The sequence below is a fragment of the Rhinoderma darwinii genome, chromosome 2 (genome assembly GCF_050947455.1).
Source record: "Rhinoderma darwinii isolate aRhiDar2 chromosome 2, aRhiDar2.hap1, whole genome shotgun sequence".
In the NCBI taxonomy this organism is placed as follows: Eukaryota; Metazoa; Chordata; class Amphibia; order Anura; family Rhinodermatidae; genus Rhinoderma; species Rhinoderma darwinii.
The window spans coordinates 35,920,322-35,939,220 of NC_134688.1; the positions used below are offsets into that span (position 1 = coordinate 35,920,322).

The 18,899-nt window shown below is 40.6% G+C and overlaps 1 protein-coding gene across 1 annotated transcript in view; it reads right to left on the bottom strand.

The window, feature by feature from the left end:
• The window catches only part of TRPC6 (transient receptor potential cation channel subfamily C member 6), a 206,447-nt gene that overhangs the window by 96,615 nt on the left and 90,933 nt on the right, over positions 1–18,899 (bottom strand). Inside the window, exons 2-5 of the mRNA XM_075851522.1 lie at positions 15,794–16,565; positions 9,138–9,326; positions 7,118–7,282; positions 3,995–4,211 (exon numbers count right to left, since the gene is read on the bottom strand). Coding sequence (XP_075707637.1) covers positions 3,995–4,211; positions 7,118–7,282; positions 9,138–9,326; positions 15,794–16,565 — 1,343 coding nt within the window. The remainder of the gene's footprint in view (positions 1–3,994; positions 4,212–7,117; positions 7,283–9,137; positions 9,327–15,793; positions 16,566–18,899) is intronic.

Below are 18,899 nucleotides of genomic sequence, written 5' to 3' on the forward strand. Positions count from 1 at the left end.
TGAGCAGATCAGATACAAAAACCTAACATTGTGTCTGAATTAAAGTATTTCTGAAAAAAAAAATGGCAAGGAAGAGTTTGGTTGCAGTTACTGATGCCTAAGGTGACACACAACCACTTATTGAACGGAAGTGCTTATACTGCCAAATAGGAAGTCCTCATTTGTCAGCTCTGGATGTGTAAGTCCATATGGGGAATGGTAAAACCCAGTTGTCAATTTAATCATACATTTCTAAGGAGGAATAACAGAGGAACGGCACAAGAAAATATGTTTCAGAATTCTGATTTCACGGTGAATACAAGTATTTTGTCCAGGAGAGGGGATTGGTCCTCTTTAAACAGCTCCCATTGAGTTCAATACTAGCTATATACATCCATAGGCAGTTAGCTCCCCCTAATGGTAGCTACCTGCAGCCATAATTATATCATTTATCAAATCAGAAAAACAGAGGTCCCCCCTATACAGACATACTATGAAATTACTCAGCACAGAATTAACATTAATAAAAGCGTAATTAATTTGGCCTAGCTCTCATTGGGGCCCATGGTCCTATGGGGATCTTCGATTTCTATGTACAGCCCTAAATATTGACTAATAAAGATGTACAGAACAGTCGGCATTACCAATAGATTAAAGTCTCAATTTGCTGAACATGTCTTTAACATATCAGCATTGTGAGAAACTAGACATGGACCGCACAATCCACAATATATACTTTGATCTGAGCCGCTAGGCATAATTTAGAAACTTGAACATGAGTTTCTTTGTAAACATTTTGATCAAACTGTATAAGCCCACTTGCCACTTCACGGCGACCTCTTTTAAGTGGGTCCCTACTCTATTGGCTGCAGCACCGCATGGCGGCCCCCGCCACCGCAGCACCGCTCCCGCAGAGGGAGCAACCCAGTGGTCCAAAAGCGCCCATGCTAACAGACCGTGCCAGCCTCCTTGGCTCTGGGCCACGTCTCCCCACAAGTGCAGCACTACAGCAACAGACACCACCATACAGCACCACAACATGTGAACAGATGGAATGAGCTCACCTTGCCATGCGCCCCCAGTGGCCAACTGAGAGCACAAGCAAGAGCAGGAACACTTATGAGGTCATTCCTGTCTTTAACATAATAAACAGATCTTGTCATCATTGTGACCTGAACATCAATACAATCTATGAACCTTGGCAGACAGTGATGGATAAGTAACCTCCTCCCTAGACGTATCTATCTGATCTTACACTGCGGCTGGTATCTATAACACAGGCGTAATAACCAGTTATGGGCCTAAGTGCCTGACTTCATCTAATTTCTCATTAAGGGGAATAAGACATAAAAAAAGGAACGATTTTCTATTGAATTTATAAAACGCTAGTGTAACAATGAACCTAATCAGAAGCGCAGCTCATAAATATCAGAGGGCCAAATATACTGCTTGTTAGTTGGTTTTTCCTCATTAACGTTCTGCTATGGAATCTGATCTTCCATGTTACTTATTTGAGACTGCATACAAAGATAATGCATCGGGTATTTATTGTACTTGTTGTTGACCTGTATGCCTGGCTAGTGTTGGAAATGTAGTTATATAGCAGATACAGATGTTATCCACATACACATTTCAGGGTCACACTGGCCCACTGGAGTACCAGGGGACCCTCTGGGGGCCTAGGATCTGACATAATGATGCGCCTGTTTTTATTAAAATTGTGAAGTATCAGATATCTTTATGAAATTCACATGTAAGGCACGCAGCCCTAGCACATAAGACATGATAATATATCTTGGAAATGGAAAAACAGTCCTCTTAACAAGAATACACATTTTCAAGTTTGGGGGCTCCGTTAGGGTCATCTGTGTTGGACCCGACCGAAAATACCTAAAACAATAGCGCAGCATGCTGCGCTAATGTTTCAAGTAAAACCCATGGACACCCCTACGGAAACCTGATGGGACCCATTAAAGTCAATAGGTTCCATCATGCGCCGGTCATTTAATGGAACAGGTGTTTATGGTATTTTCGTGGTACTGCTCCTCCGACGGTGGAGAACAACGGAAAACCAAAAACAGATGTGAACGAGGCCTCTGTTGAGAACCTTAGTAACAAATTAAACATAAGATATAACACATAACATGTGTGACCAATGACTCCTATATAACATTCACAGAGTATCCACAAATGTGTCTGAGTGCCAGAACCTACTGAGTGCCAGGATCTACTAAGACATTAAAGGGTAAAGGTGCCAGGTAAAGTCAAAGTTTTGAGTTTTAAGAAAACCGGACCAGGGTTTCCAAAGGGTAATATATTTGGTATGAGTTCCAATTCCCCAACTGGTTAGTTCCTTCTTCCTAGAGATTTGGTGAACTCTATCTAGCCACTGGTCCAGGTTCGAATGTTCTTCAGACTTCCATTTGAGGGGTATGAGGAGCTTTGCTGCCATCAAAAGCATGGTTGGTAAATTATTTTTAGATGGTCGGAAATGTGGCTTTATATTGTTTTGCATATTAGATTAATATATTTCGTCACAATAGCCCAAAAATAATATCTGTGAAAAAACACCATATGTGGCAGAGGGTCCCTACTACGAATCTGCATGTCCAACATTTCTCATCTTGTGTGATTTTCATCTTTGTGATTTGTTAGGGTAACGTATACCAACTTCTTATGGTTTTATATGAGTTGTCTGGTTATTTTTTTGCAGCGGGAAAAGCCATGTGAGCTTTTTGAGAATTATCAACACTGTAGTTGGGGTAAAGGAAGTATTAAGCTTTTTAAAAAGTTGGGTTTGTCTTGGGCGGTTTTCAATAATTGTTAACTGGATATCCTTGAGAGAAGGCCCTTTGGGAAGTTTCGGGAATCAGAGTCAGTTCTCTAGCCAGTTTTCGATCCCATATGGGTTTTGGCAATTTATCTATAAATTCCTTACATGTGTGATCGAAATTTATTTCGTGTAGGAATGATGTAGTGGAACCCTACTTGTCTGGTAAAAACTATGATAGGGGAGGCTTGATTTTATTTTCAATGTTGGGGAGATGGCAGAATCCCTGAGAGTTTCGACCATGGCCATGGGAAGCATACCGGGGTGGAAGTGGAGTTGACGTACATAGGAAGGATGCTTAACGGCATTAAAAAGGAAAGGGCAATTATCCGAGCTAATATGTAAGAAAAAATGTTGCGACACATCTACCGTGCCTTTAATAGGTATGACAGTCATGGGATGTTCAGTTGGTTTATTTGACCATACGTGTCCACTATGGGTCTATTTCTAATGGGATGATTCACAAATAACCTATAAGACCTTATTGATGATATGTTCTGTGTGTACAATGATAGCAACAAAGATTACGATGCAATTAAAAACTTTTTAAAAAATATTTTACATTTAAAAGCTCAAACTTTGTAAATGTTTCCGTACCGTTTTCTGTATACACCACTTATGCAGACCTATGGTTACAGACTACAAATAAATCCTGTTTGTAGTCTGACCCTGTAGGCATGTAAACTATACTAGGCAGAAGGAGGAGAGTAACATATGACTGCGGGATCAGACTACATAGGGTCTTTTTGTAGCCTGTAGACCAAGAGCATATACACTAAAGGGCAGCCTATTGTCGCAGGTGCTTTGTAGTGTGGTGGAAGCAAGCTGAACCTGAATAGGACTCCCTGTTCATTTTGTACACCACTGATTTAGACACATCGGTCTGCATTGGAGCTGCATACACAAAACGGTAAGAGATTTTTAATAGACACCATTGAAAGAATTGCTTCATTATTTTTTTTAGATGCATGGCAGCAATAAAAATACATTTTTCAATACTTCACATAGACTTTCAGTCACACAGTTTTGTAAAACATATATTTAGGAAAAATAACATACTCAAAGGACTCTAAGAGTTAAATAAGACCTGGTCACTTGGCCTTTCTGTTCTCTTACAATATGCGTCCGGAGGTTCTAAAAATAATTGACGTACTGGGCACTTGGGAAAGGAAAAAATATCTTTACCTATTACCCAAGAGATAATGAGCAATTCCATCCAGGAGAAGCAAGACGTTTTCATCCTAAAGAGCTGCTTTGCATTATCTGTGATGCTTTCGTTAGGAAGGATCTTGGTGCCTTCGAATCTGTCGGCTGCATTCATCACTAGCAGACCAAGGAAAATAGTAAATGAGGCCGCATGAGCTACAAACTTCATGAAAGGTCCACGCATTATCTTACCAAGCTGTAAAAGACAAGATATCATATAAACTAGAGAACCTAATATACAATTAACACTCATACATTATGCATGGGGCATCTTGTCTATGACGTGATAATATTACCAAAGCAACCCAGTCGTACTTTTATTCAAAATATCAAGACAACATAAAAAATATTAAGATTCCCACGTTAATAAAGGCAAGTAACGCAATTTTTTACCACAATTAGGTCACTGCTTGGTGTCTATGAAGACTTTGTATGGGGCCCCTACTTTTATGGATGTTAAGAGGCACAGTGCTTAATGCAGCACCATGTGCCCCTTCTGGAATTTTCCATGCACAGCACTGCAGCACCATGTGCCCCTTCGGAAATTTTCCGTGCACAGCACTGCCTCATCCAAGCGCTAATCTGTACTGCATCTCAGGGCCATTCACATGAATATGGCGGAGTTAGAATTCTCTTCTGAGCACGGACAACGATGTGCAGAGAAAATACAGAAGAGACCTCGGCCCCTTAATTCTTGCGATTAAGTGGATATGCCCATAGTGGAATCTCGACAATCAGCAAATGATGGTTTATCCTAGCAATATGCCGTCACATACAACTATAACACCCCTTGTAGTAAAGTTGTAAGGTCCTGTTCATATCTACAGTATCCAGCACTTATGTCCATTTCTGACATTTTCACCACAAATTGGTCATGGATGTCACCTGATCCTATGGATTTCAATGGGACTCAGATTTGGTCACATGTGCTTCTAATGTTAACCATTAAGTTGATGGACAGTTTTTTTGACAGGGAGACGTTTGTCATCTCATCCATAGTTTTAATATTTAATGGTTTGTGTGCTTTAGAAAACCCCTTTCCACATATCCTGTTCGGGTGAATGGATGTAATAGTTGAGGGGGGGGGGGGTCCTCCACTCATGACCTCCCTCAGTCACTATGAGCAGAGAGCTGCTGCAAAAAACAGCTCTCCCTTCTGAGGAACTAGGGGACTTCTCCCTCTGGCAGACCCATGTAATGCATGGACGGCCCATTGATTTCCCAGATAGGCAGCTGCTTTCCATACAGAGACAGATGTGGAAGCTGCTGCATGGAAGCATAACTATTAAGAGTAGATGCCGACCACAGAAAGGACTTGGGTTGGATCTGTGCTATATGTAGTCATTCAACACCCATCAAACCCAACCCCAAGTCCTTTCTATGGTCGACACAGAGGTTCCTTAAGCGGGAAATCCAGTTAAAATGATGTTCTAATATTTCAAACATACATGTGAGAAGATCACACTGGTGAAATCTGTGATCACTGACTACCACCGATTTCCAGAGCAAATAAAGTCCTGAGCACTACTCAGAGATTTCTGTTACTGAAAATCTGACTAAATATTCTAATTAACATTCAGAATATTTTTCTAGAATATAGCCCAAGTCTATGTAAGGCTATGTTTACACTGCTTTTTCCCTCTACATTAACATATGTTTCGGGAAAGCTCCTGGTGCATATGTCAAATGTACCCATAGGCTCCTATCATACCAACGAAGGCCAAAAGACTGTCCTTTTGGCCTCCATCAGGCGGTATACATCGGGTATACCATTTTTTTGCTAGATAGAATAGTGTAGTCGGCTATTCTATCCAGACGCATCCAGTAAAAAAAAAACATGTAGGTTTAACTAATCCATAATAACCATGGGTGATGATTGCCACTGTATGGCCTCCGCCACTGGCCACCATTAGACATATACATCGGTAAGCTCCAATGATGTAACTATCCATATATGAACAGTTATCAGGAGCTTCACCGAGCGGAGTTAACCGCTCACCACTAAGGAGAATGATCCTGATCCAGGACAGAGGGAGGGTGCTGGGATTCTGTCACCTGACACTAATGCCTTGAATCCCAACACCTGACACTGCTCTGACAGGTCAGGCGGGGGGATGGAGTTACATGGTCACTGCGGTCAGGGCAGCAGCAGTTAGGAAAAGTTAGTGCTGTGTTGGGTGACGGGATCCCGGGGAGTAGTGTTGGGTGACGGGATCCAGGGGAGTAGTGTTGGGTGACGGGATCCAGGGGGAGTAGTGTTGGGTGACGGGATCCCGGGGAGTAGTGTAGGGTAACGGGATCCCGAGGAGTAGTGTTGGGTGACGGGATCCCGGGGAGTAGTGATGGGTGACGGGATCCCGGGGAGTAGTGTTGGGTGACGGGATCCCGGGGAGTAGTGTTGGGTGACGGGATCCCGGGGAGTTGTGTTGGGTGACGGGATCCCGGGGAGTAGTGTTGGGTGACGGGATCCCGGGGAGTAGTGTTGGGTGATGGAATTCCAGCAACCTTCCTCTATGCTGCCCAAATATGGACAGTTACGTCACTGGGGCTACCCTAGGAAAGCTCCAGTGGCGTAGCCTCCACAAGCGGAGATAAGCATCCGGAGACTCCAGCTGCTTTAATAATATTGAAGGGGGAATAGTCGGGCCACTGTGCGGGTGGGTGTGGGGTACAACACTGTGAAAGTTGTGGGAGAGCTACCCCGGCAGCGCAGAGCTGTCAACTGGAGCATGGGACTGGGTCTGACAAGGAAGCTCCAGTGATAAATGTCTATACATGGACAGTTATGTCACTGGTGCTTCGTAACGTATACGTTAAACGAAGGCTGTGATGGATGCCATACAGTGGCATCTGTCATCCATAGACTATAATGGTATCCCCTTAACGTATACGTCATGAATAGAGTAATGAGAGTTCATGACATACCCATTAAACGGATAACACTATAGTCAATGGGTGACAAATGCCACTGTATGGCATTCATCACAGTCTCTGTTTAACGCTTTATTATTGGAGTTCTGCTTTAAACCAGAATGCAGTCCAATGAGTGACCAACCTTTTTTACCTCAGTTAGCGCCTGTTGTAGTATGATATAATGATTACCTTGCTGCACGGTGCGACCCAGTAAACCATAGCAAGAAATGGCAACCCAACCGCTACAGCCAAAACAACCAGAAATTTTACTGCTGTGGTCTGTTGCCGCAAGCCGGATAAATTTTCATACCAGATGGAAAGAAGCTGCTGCTGACAATTGGGATGAGCTACAAACTAAAAAAAAAAAGAAAAAATGTAAATACAATATATATATATATATTCATATTGCTAAACAGTAAGTAAATGTAACTTCTCAGACGCTAGTAAGAGTCTTCCCTTATACCCACACTTCTATATTTGGGAGTTGCATGAGCAGGAATTCCCTATTACAGTGGTTGGTTCTAAGACTCTTTTAGCACAATGAGCCCTAATAATGTTCCAGAACTTACTGAGGATGTTAATTAATAGTAAGTCATGTGAGCAAGTAATCGAATGTGTCACATTCTGAATGTTCCGACCAGTCTCATGTAGTTATAAGTTGGCGTTGATATCAAGTCTTTCTCATAAGATGATGGATTTGCTTGGACATTCCCGCCATGAAAGTACTACGAAGCAAGGATGTGCACAGATGAAGGGTGTATCATTGGACTGACCAGACTCAATACTCAACGCTGGTAGCCTACAGAACGTGCCTCATAACACATCGGGCCAATAATGCAGGGTCTGCTGCTGCTCGCTCCAAAGACAGTATACTGTAGTGGTCAAAAGGTTATTATAATGGTCTGTTACAGCGATTCTACCGTGTATTACAGTAACCCATCACTGAGAGTGGTGACTTACTGTCTACCTATGTAAAGCTGTGAAGAATCGATCAGTGATGGATCTCTCCTTGTGAATAACTGGCAAGACAGAATTGGTGACATGTCTCCCATTCCTTCTCCAAAATCCATTTTTATCTTGGAGAACCCAAGCAACACCAAGGGCAGCATATTATGCCTCCAGGTCTTAAGGGTTAATACAACAAACTACACAAAACAACATTGTGCATATTATGCGTCCAGCCCAACAACCTCTTTAATGATGAATTCTTCTAATGTTCAATGAGGGAGAAGCATGAAAGTGGTATAGGTAGCAGTACTAGTGGGTACATGATCTCCAAGTCTAACCAAGGTCCCCCTGCCTCTTTAAATATTTTTAAATAGGAGTAGCAGAAAGATTTCCCCCTTTTTCTACGTGTTATACAAAAGTATTACAACACCGAGGGCATATTGTTCACCTTTTCTTCAAGGATAGTCAAAGTTTTTGAAATTTGGAAATTCAACTCATTCTTGGCATTGGTCAAATACATAATGATATCCCTCATACATAAAGCGCACTATACATGATAAGATGTGCCCCCATTCACCAACATCTATGGTTGGTAGGACAACAGCCCTTCTTACATCCCCTGTACAGCTCATCATTCCCTTTTCCACAGTATTACATGAGAACAATGCTATCCGCATAGTCAATATAGAAATATTGTAAAAAGCTGAAGAGACACAATGCACACCTCAATTCATGTAATCCTTATGGGCTCCAACTTGGAGACCTCTACTGATGGTATATTTTTTGACATATGCCGGTATGTCAAAAGATATCCCATGGTACATGTAACCGGTAATAGGAATACAATATGGAATTGCTCTTTTTAACAGTAGCTTGATAGCTCCAAGTATAGTATTTGGTACAATTCGCAGACAAACCATCGACTCAAGCCAAAAAAAATAAATACAAAATCACACCATGCATTGCCATCAGTTTATGTGTGGTCCTATCAGTAGAATAGGATCTTTTACATGTTTTCATAGGGTAGGGAGCGTACCTAATTGGGGAGTTGCAACCCAATGCACCTCATATGCCAATGACCATTATGGTGAACCTAGGCAAATGGGCCCAATACTATGAGTAGTCAAAGCTTGTCTAAGCATGAGTCAACCAGAAATTTTCCTGCCTAAAAAAACACCAATTACCATGAAGGGAAATAATTTTCCGCTACTACATAATGATTTATTTATAAATCGGCCTTGGGAAGAAACATTGCTCCTACCTTTTTTACTTCATACTTAATAGCAAGCTTTAATCGGCAGAGGCTCGGTCGGTCGTTCGCTTCTTCAGAGCTGTGGTTCATGTCTACATCACCATTTAATATCGCTTCCACCTCCTCGGTGTTTCTGCACAAATCAAGAAGTCCAACAACAAAGTCCTTGCATTGCATAGACAATTTTTTGTAGTCATTCTAAAAAACATGTAAAACATATTGGAGAAGTGACTATAAACAGTCAAAACATGGTTAATAATAAGGGCAACTCATCAAAAGTTCCTGCTCATCCAGTGTGCCGGGTCTTCAAAATGACTGCAAAGTTTTGTTATTTTTGCTAATTAAGCTTAGTGAATATTATATTTAGTAGTGTTGGCTCTGTTTTTGTCGCCTTATTCCACAGGGTTTATGAAGTTAGTTTAAGGGCTTGGCATCTATAAAATGACAAAAAACATGAAAATATGCCTATGACACTCAATGACAGGAACCTGATGAAAAGGCCCATATGCTCATGTAATTGTATTAAATATCCAATTAAACAAATATTGTGATTTGCTGATTATATGTAAGGACCTGACAGAACAAGCCTAATTTGAATGTACATTCATACAATAATACTTCTTCTCTTCCCCAAAGGCCAATTGTTCATCTGATGAAGGACAAAAAACTATGGGGAACTATAAGTCAGTAAGAATCTGTAACAGTAAGGCATTGTGCACAAATCCGTATTTGGGATCCCGAATCAGATGGTAATGCAATTCAATGGGGCACTGTATTCAGAAATTCCACATAAAATAAATTGCAGTACTCCATTGAATGCCATATATTGGATCAAGTATCCCCCTAGAAGGACTGTTTTTTTATACTTCTAATGAAAAACATATGACAACCCACACGGAAATAGGTGGGCCACAATGGTCATTATGGAAAAGAAGGCTGAACCTCAATTCAATTAATAGTTATTTGCAATGACTGGAACCCAGTTCCCCTTCTCAATAAGGTTCTGCAGCAGCTGGCCCAATATGCCTTGACTTATCACGCCAGCTACCGAAGAACTTCATTGAGAAGAGCAAGGAGGAATTTCAAGGTAATCACTGGGAACATCCATTAATAGATTGAATGACATGGATTGTGGATAATGTCTAAATGTAAGAGGCCATGTGCTCCTATGGAGTCATGAAATTTCATTAATCTAATAATATTAGCTAAAGCTATCCATCATGGGAAAACCACAGGTTAATGTATTGTAAACAGATGGCATGGGCATACTCTTATTTCAACGGTGCCATACTGGGCATACATATTGTGACTCTCGTAGTGCAAACTACTGATTGGGGTATTCAGAGGTCCCATCCCTGTTATCAATTTATCAGAGGAGGAATTCCAGTATATGGGGTTAAAAGAACTGGATGACCCCTTTAATAACCATAATTTGTTTGAATCAAAACATTCATAAAATAATTCAAGACAAAGCAAAATTTTTAATTTGTTTTTGCATTTTTTTGTGTGCAATTTTTATATTTACAGAATGTTGTTGCTGCATTTATTAGACACATAAAAAGCTATTATTGCCCTTATACCCCCAAAAGTAATTACATTCTGATCCGACTTAATTAATACCGTAACGAGCAAGCCAAGAATTCCAATGCAAACATTAAGCTGTGTTTGTATATTAATGAATTATTTTCTGTCTTGCAAACCCCTTCTTAACTGCTCTGAGCTTTATTTATGACCTTCTCAATCAAATTCCATCCATCTTGACTGTAATGCCTTCTGCCCGGTGGGGCTTTTATACCATATTATATGTGCATTACATAAAAAAGTAATGATTGACCCACAATGCACTAAACTGAGGCTTATGTAAAGACCCGAGCACTGTAGTCAGTGACAATATATGCGTGAGCATAGGACCTGGCGTGACAAATTACATATTTTCTAAATTACATACTGACAAAATTGCAGATTTCTCTCAGATAAGACTCTTTGGAGAGGTTTGGTGTTACTAGCATGTGACGGGGAGGGGGATAAAGACCTTTAAAAGGTTAAGTGATGACTGGTCCTCAATTATTGTTAATAATTATAGTCTAATGCAGTGAACGATGCATTAATTTCCATGTACTGTTAATGCAAGAATTGATGATATTATGAGAGAAAGAAAGAAAAAAAAGAAAAGAAAGAAAGAAAAGAAAGAAAAGAAAAGAAAAGAAAAGAAAAGAAAAGAAAAGAAAGAAAGAAAGAAAGAAAGAAAGAAAGAAAGAAAGAAAGAAAGAAAGAAAGAAAGAAAGAAAGAAAGAAAGAAAGAAAGAAAGAAAGAAAGAAAGAAAGAAAGAGAGAATCTTCTTTTGTTTGGATCGTTATAGTGGATCTTGGATCGCGGTCCGGATTTTTTTGTGTAATGAAATGCATTAATTTCAATGTACTGTTGATGCAAGAATTGATCATATTATGAGAAAGAAAGAAAGAAAGAAAGAAAGAAAGGAAAGAATGAAAGAGAATGAAAGAGAAAGAAAGAGAAAGAAAGAGAAAGAAAGAGAAAGAAAGAAAGAAAAAAAAATCGTCTTTTGCTTGGATCTTTACAGTGGATCTGGGATCGGTTCCCTTGTTCCACAGCAATACATACAGGGTTCAACCTTCCCACCGATCAGCACAATGAAGGGGCTGTGGCGCTCTCATTATGAACACATTGTCAGTTCAGGCTGCTGTGCCTGGTACTGCAGTTCATCCCAATTCCCGACGTCAATGCTAAACGTGTCCATAGGGCTCCATTAGCCCAACAGAGGCCAAAAAAGTGTCCTTTTGGCCCCCGTTGGGCATTATGTGTCTGGATTTCTTTCTGTATTGAAATGCATTCATTTCAGTGTACTGTTGATGCAAGAATTGATGATATTATGAGAAAAAGAAAGGAAAAATAGTTGATCCCAGTTCCCCACGTCAATGCTAAACGTGTCCATAGGGCTCCGTTGGCCCAACAGAGGCCAAAAAATTGTCCCTTTGCCCCCTGACGGTACATACATTTTTTTTTGAGGATCGAAAAACGTAGCTTATGTGTGACGGATGCCAGTGTATGCCTATACAGCGGGATACATTGCTACTTTCCATCACAGGTATATGTCGGGATTTCTCCCAAAGTATACCTCCGACAGAATGAAAAAAAGTGACGTGCACCGACCCTAAGCTCTGTTTTCTTATTTTCTGTTCTCTACACTTCTGTGCGGCTTAGGATCTAGTGTGTTTTAAAGTCCAAAAAATGATATATGTAAATGAAAAGATGAGTCATCACTCCAGAGATATAGTGGAAAGTCAAAGTCTTTTTATTCACCCATATGCAACGTTTCAGTCCAGCACTATTGGGGCCTTCTGGAGCTGGGGTGAAATATTGCATATGGGTGAATAGAAAGCATTCCACTTTATTCACTTTATCTCTGGAGTGATGCCTCATCTTTCGATTTTTTTATAATGTTGGGACAGGAGGACAGGAGTCCTATGAAGAATTGCACCCCTAATCCAGTAGCTGTGCTAATTTCTTTGTCTCATACAGTATATGTATGTAAATATACAATATATCAACAAATAAATGATCGCAGCACTCCAGAAGTAGTTTAAAAAATAATATAGTTTATTTAACCCATGAAGAAATTGCTAAATTTCAGTCCTCTCAGCAGGACATTTCTCAAGCTAAAGCGTCACCCGTTGCTATAGTGTTTGCACATCTTGGCCAATCACGGCTTAGTACAGGCCGACGTCAAGGCAACGCTGTCACTCATCCTCGCGGCGCTTGCGCACCACACGCTTTAAACGAAGTGTATGCAGACTTCAAATAGGCCGTGATTGGTCGAGATGTGCAAACACTACAGCAACGGGTGACACTTTAGCCCCTTGTTAGAGCATATAGAAATAGTGGAAAAAGGGAGGATCCTATGAGGCGCTGCTGCGTGGCTGTTGCAGGAGCCACGCAGCAGCGCCTCATAGGATCCTCCCTTTTTCCACTATTTCTATATGCTCTAACTAGCGGTGACCACTCGGTTTTCCGGTTTGGATCCTGGCAGCAGCACCTGTGGACTTATCCATTGTCTTTACCAAGCACTAACGTGGTGAGCATAACAGACCATGTCGAACATCCCTTTTAAACCCTATTGACCTGCACCATGTGGCGCCGTGCTTTTTGCTTTTCTGTTCACTTTAGCCCCTTGATATCCATTGCATAATCTGTAATGACGCATGCGCTGCTGACTCTGGTAGACGCCGTGAAACTAGTTGATCATCAGGGATATTATTCCCAATATGTGTCCAAGACTGTGGGACTGGGGAGCGGCTCGTATCTCCTCCTCCTTATGAATATGCATGAATTTGACAATTAACTAATTTGAATGTTTAAAACGATTTATATAATGTATTTTCACTGTGCACGTTATTTGACCTATGTATAACATGTATATACCATGAGTGTATATTTTTATTATATGTAAACTACGCTGTTACACTGATGATGTCATTACAAGTGAAGAGTATAAAACCCTGGTTGACACATATCACTATTGCTTGAGAAAGGTCCTGCTGAGAGGACTGAAACGTAGCAATCTTTTCATGGGTTAAATAAACCACATTCTTTGTTGCTACTACTTCTGGAGTGCTGCGATCATTTCTTTGTTACTGTATCTAAAGGACCGTGTGGATGACGGGTAAGTACGCATAGCACCGTCCACTCTGTACATTTGAAGTGCTGATTTTTTTTCTACCTTTTATATATAAAAATGACTTGTCATATGTTAAGAATGAAATGTGTTGAACCAAGAATTATGTTTTTGACATTCATTAAGCCTCATTGTGAGCATAATAATGTCCAATATATAATTCTATGGAATCCCGGGGGAGAAGTTCTGTACTGTATGTGTTTAAAGACAAATTATAGAGATATTCCAGACACTATGCCAAGTAATTTGTTAAAATGTTTAGGTATTTATGAGTCTATTATAGTTATAATGTGGTTAGGGCACATGCTATGACCAGTTTCAGGAACTGGCAAACAATCCCATTGGCCAAATAAAATGTCCATCTAAAAAAACAACGTTGTTGTTTACTTTTTTTTTTAACACGTAAGAACATCAACTAGCCCAGAAATTAACAAACTTTCTTGACATAACAGGCCGACAGGCAATAAACGTCAATTTATTTTGTAAGGTCTCCTATCTGAGGGCAGCACATGTTAGAAAGGAAGATGCTGACCTCAGGGATATATGATTTTCTATGATTTAATTCAGTATTTTCATGTAAAAAAGCTGTATAACTGTTGCCAGAGAACGTCTGTGAGTCCTGCTTCCTTCGCCCACATAGAGGGGGCTTGTGAGTCCTGCTTCCTCCGCCCACATAGAGGGGGCCTGTGAGTCCTGCTTCTCCGCCCACATAGAGAAAGCCTATGAGTTCTGCTTCAACCGCCCACATAGAGAAAGCCTGTAAGTCCTGCTGCAACGACCCACATAGAGAAAGCCTGTGAGTCCTGCTGCAACCACCCACATAGAGAAAGCCTGTGAGTCCTGCTTCAACCGCCCACATAGAGAGCCTGTGAGTCCTGCTTTCCCCGCCCACATAGAGAGAGCCTGTGAGTCCTGCTTCAACCGCCCACATAAAGAAAGCCTGCGAGTCCTGCTTCAACCGCCCACATAAATAAAGCCTGTGAGTCCTGCTTCAACCACCCACACAGAAAGAGCCTGTGAGTCCTGCTGCAGCCGCCCACATAGAGAAAGCCTGTGAGGCCTGCTTTCCCACCCACATAGAGAAAGCCTGTGAGTCCTGCTTCAACCGCCCACATAGAAAAAGCCTGTGAGTCCTACTTTAACCACCCACATAGAAAAAGCCTGTGAGTCTATATTATTGCAAACTCATACAAGAAATGCCCCTCTATCCTATGCTGTCCTCACATAGGAGACCAGACAGAAAAATACGGCTATCTTTATTCTTAATTGGCAACACAATTAGGTAGTGGCAATGTTTATCTATAGTACATATATTATGTTCAGTGGCGTACGCAAGATTTCCTCAATTGAGGCTCTTTACACACTACTACTTCTGTTCTTAACCGAGCCATAACTGGCATGACGGATCCATATAAATCAAAATAAAACCCTTTGATTTATAATAGGGTCCCTCAAGTTTCTGTTGAGGTTTTAGTGTTTTTTTTATAGTAAAAGATTATCTTATCCCTGCAGATGCTATACTTGCTATCAAAACCATCAGAACCCTGCCAAAACAGGAAAAACCAGATGTGAATAGAGCCTAAGGGTCATGGTCAATAGGGTCTGGTCTCAAAACTAAAGGTAACATGCATAGACAGCACCAAATGACCATGGAAATGATGCCGACTCAGTCTCTCTGGTTCCATGCAAAATGTAGTCACAGGACACAGAGATAAGCCATACTTTTATGGGACAATGATCCTATGACCCCCCCCCCCCCCCCCACACACACACACACGTTTGCAGCTCTATTCCTCTGTGCACCCATGTTTGCTTGCCATTTTCCAGTGCCTCTCTTTGTCAATAGTATTTTATTCTTAGAAAAATTCACGAAATATAATATTTTGATATCGAGCTCCTTTCACCAATTCAATAGCTTTGCCATGGTTATATACATTTTTATGAATTCGTTCGACACTAATATACTGCACCCACCTTGAATTCTTTTTCGATATTTGCTAATACAGCCAGTTCATTGCTGAGTTCTAAAGCCGTCATAACAGGATCTTCACTAGACAAAGACAGATATGCTGGACTGGCAAGACCTTTATATGCATTAATCCTGGACCTGGAATGGCTAAAAGAGTCATATTTTTGTTGTTCACTACATTCACTGCATTTACAAAAATAGTCATGAGGTCTCTCAATCCTGGCTCCTTTTCTTAGAAGGGTATGAACTATCTCATATTCCTGGCAATGAGCAGCCAAAATGATGGGAGTGATGTCTTGAGAGAACCTTGTTCCATCTTCATCGTAGGCATAGAAGTCATCATGTTGGAATTCGGCTTGACTCGGACTTGTGGTGAGCCGTTTACCCTCAGCAAATGATGGGTGTCCAAGTATAGCCTCTACTATCCGTACGTATCCTTTGCTGATGGCAAGAAGCAAAGCATCCCCCACTCGGGCCAAGTTTTCTTTCTTAAGTAAAAGTTCGGTAATCTCCAAGTGCTCGTTGGCAACAGCTAATTGCAAAGAATTTTGACCCATATAATCCACGCAATTGACATTTAAAGTGTGACACTCTTCCATCATCTTCCTAATTACAGGAATGTTACCATATTCTGCTGCCTCCAAAAAGCGTTCTTCTTCTGCTGTAAGGCTGGTGGAGCGGTCATTAAACATGTAAGCTGGTCCTCTGTTGGCTTGTCTTCTTCCTTTTTCCCGAAGTAATGTTTGCCTTCTATGAGATCTATTATCTGTGACACGCCTGTGAAGACAAAAAAGAAATTAATCAACCATGTCAAAGAAATCTACAATTTATGGTGTTACGCAGGTACTCTCATAGAAAGATAAAATTATGGCTCTCAGAATATGGTGACACAAAACAAATAAAATTTGTAACAATTTGTTTTTTCCTTGTAAAATTAGTAAAACATTAACCCCTTAATGACATGTCACATACTGGTACGCGGCAGCCATTAAGGGGAAGTATGGAGCGAGCTCACGGGCTGAGCTTGCTCCATACTCAGCAGGTGACGGCTGTGTTACACAGCCGACATCTCACTGCAACTTGCGGAATCAAAGATCACTTTGATTCCGCCCGTTTTTCACCTTAAATGCAGCGGTCGATCGCGACTGCGGCATTTAAATTGTAAGAATCAGGGGGGCGCCCCCTTAAACACGCCACTGCGTTGTCGTCGTCCCCCCCCCCGCCATCGGTGCGATCGGCAGTGAAGGCCCTAATGAAGGCCCTCACGTCTGCCATCTTTGTACTCCGGCAGGGCTTCAAAGGAGACTGTCAGAGTCACGATATACTGCAATACATTAGTATTGCAGTATAGCATGCAAGCGATCCAACGATCGCTTCAAGTCTCCTAGGGGGACACAGTTAAATAAAGATTTTTATAATTTCCCAAAAAAAATAAAAATATTAAAAGTAAATGTTAGAAAAAATAAAAGTTAACATAACTGGTATCGCTGCGTCCCTAAAATTCCGAACTGTCAATATAGCGTTGTTTAACCCGCTCGGTGAACGACGTAAAATAAAAAATATATAAAACATGCAAATTGCTGTTTTTTTGGTCACCCTAGCTCTCCAAAAAAAAGGAATAAAAAGTGATAAAAAAGTCGCATGTACCCAAAAATATGGGTGAAAACTACAGCTCGCCCCGCAAAAGTTAAGCCCTCACACCTCTAAATTGATTAAAAAAATAAAAAAGTTATGGCTCTCAGAATACGGCGACACAAAACATTTTTTGTTTTTAAGCAAATAGTTTTCTTTTTTTAAAAGTTGTACAACATAAAACAAAACGTATAAATTTGGTATTGCCGTAATCGTATCCACCTGTAGAATAAGGTGAATATGTAGTTTTTACCGCCTGATGGACGCCGAAAAACCAAACTCGCCCAAAAATGTTGTAATCGTTGTTTTCGGCCTATTTCACACCACAAATATTTTTTTTTCAGATTACCAATACTTTATGCGGTACAATATATGGTGGCATGAAAAATTACAAGTTGTCCCGCAAAAAAGAAGTCCTCACACGGCTATTTTGACGAAGAAATAAAAAAGTTATGGCTTTTGGAAAGCGGGGAGGAAAAAAACAAAAATTAAAAAACTCAAATTGGACTTGTCTGGGGTTAAGAAAAAAATATAAATTTGGTATCGCCATAATCGTATCAACCCTTAGAATAAAAGAAACCCAAAATACTATGGCAGAATATCTGTTTTTTTTTTTTGTCTATTTCACCCCACAAAGATTTTTTTTTTGCAGTTTCCCAGTACATTGTATGGTACATTAAATAGAACCAATAATCTCGCCCCACAAAAAAACAACCCCTCATATGGCTATGTTGACGTAAAAAATGTAGATGGAAAAAGTTGACGAAAAAAAGTATGGCTTTTGGTAGGTAGGAAGGAAAAGCGAAAATGAAAAAACGAAAATTGGCTGCGCCTCCAAGGAATTAACAAGAAAGTTTTGTACAAGGGTTTACCAGAGCCCATTGCACCCGTATTCAGTCCCCTCTACCTAATAGAGGAAAGCACACTTATTATCTATGGCGTGATACAAAAATATTCAGCTTCACGTTACATAGTTACCATCAAGTTCAACCTTTCTCAATTAATTCCTGTCATTCATTGCTAGATTACTCATAAGTCATAACCCTCAGTGCCATTTGTCAGTAAATAATCATCTAGAGTAAATGCTGACTATAGTATCTGCCATCACTACCTCTTAGGGTCGGGCATTCCATAGCTTGACCACCCTAACTGTAAAGAACCCTTTCCTATATTGATGTCTGAAACGTCTTTCTTCCACACACAGTGAATGTCCCCTGTTCCTTTGCAGAGTCCTTGGAAAGAACAGATCATGTGCTAGTTAATTTGTTTTAATAGTTTAAATTTAACACTAATCGGTGCATTTTACCTGTATACAATTCCCATGTCCCATCCGCTTCATAACAACATGTGTCAGCAATATATAAAGAGGCGATCTGTCTTCTTGCTGAATGTCTTCTATTGGACTGATGGCAGTGCTAAGATAATAGATTGTATAGTCAGTGACTGATTGGGCTCTATCAAGGGCAGGGGAATTTGTAT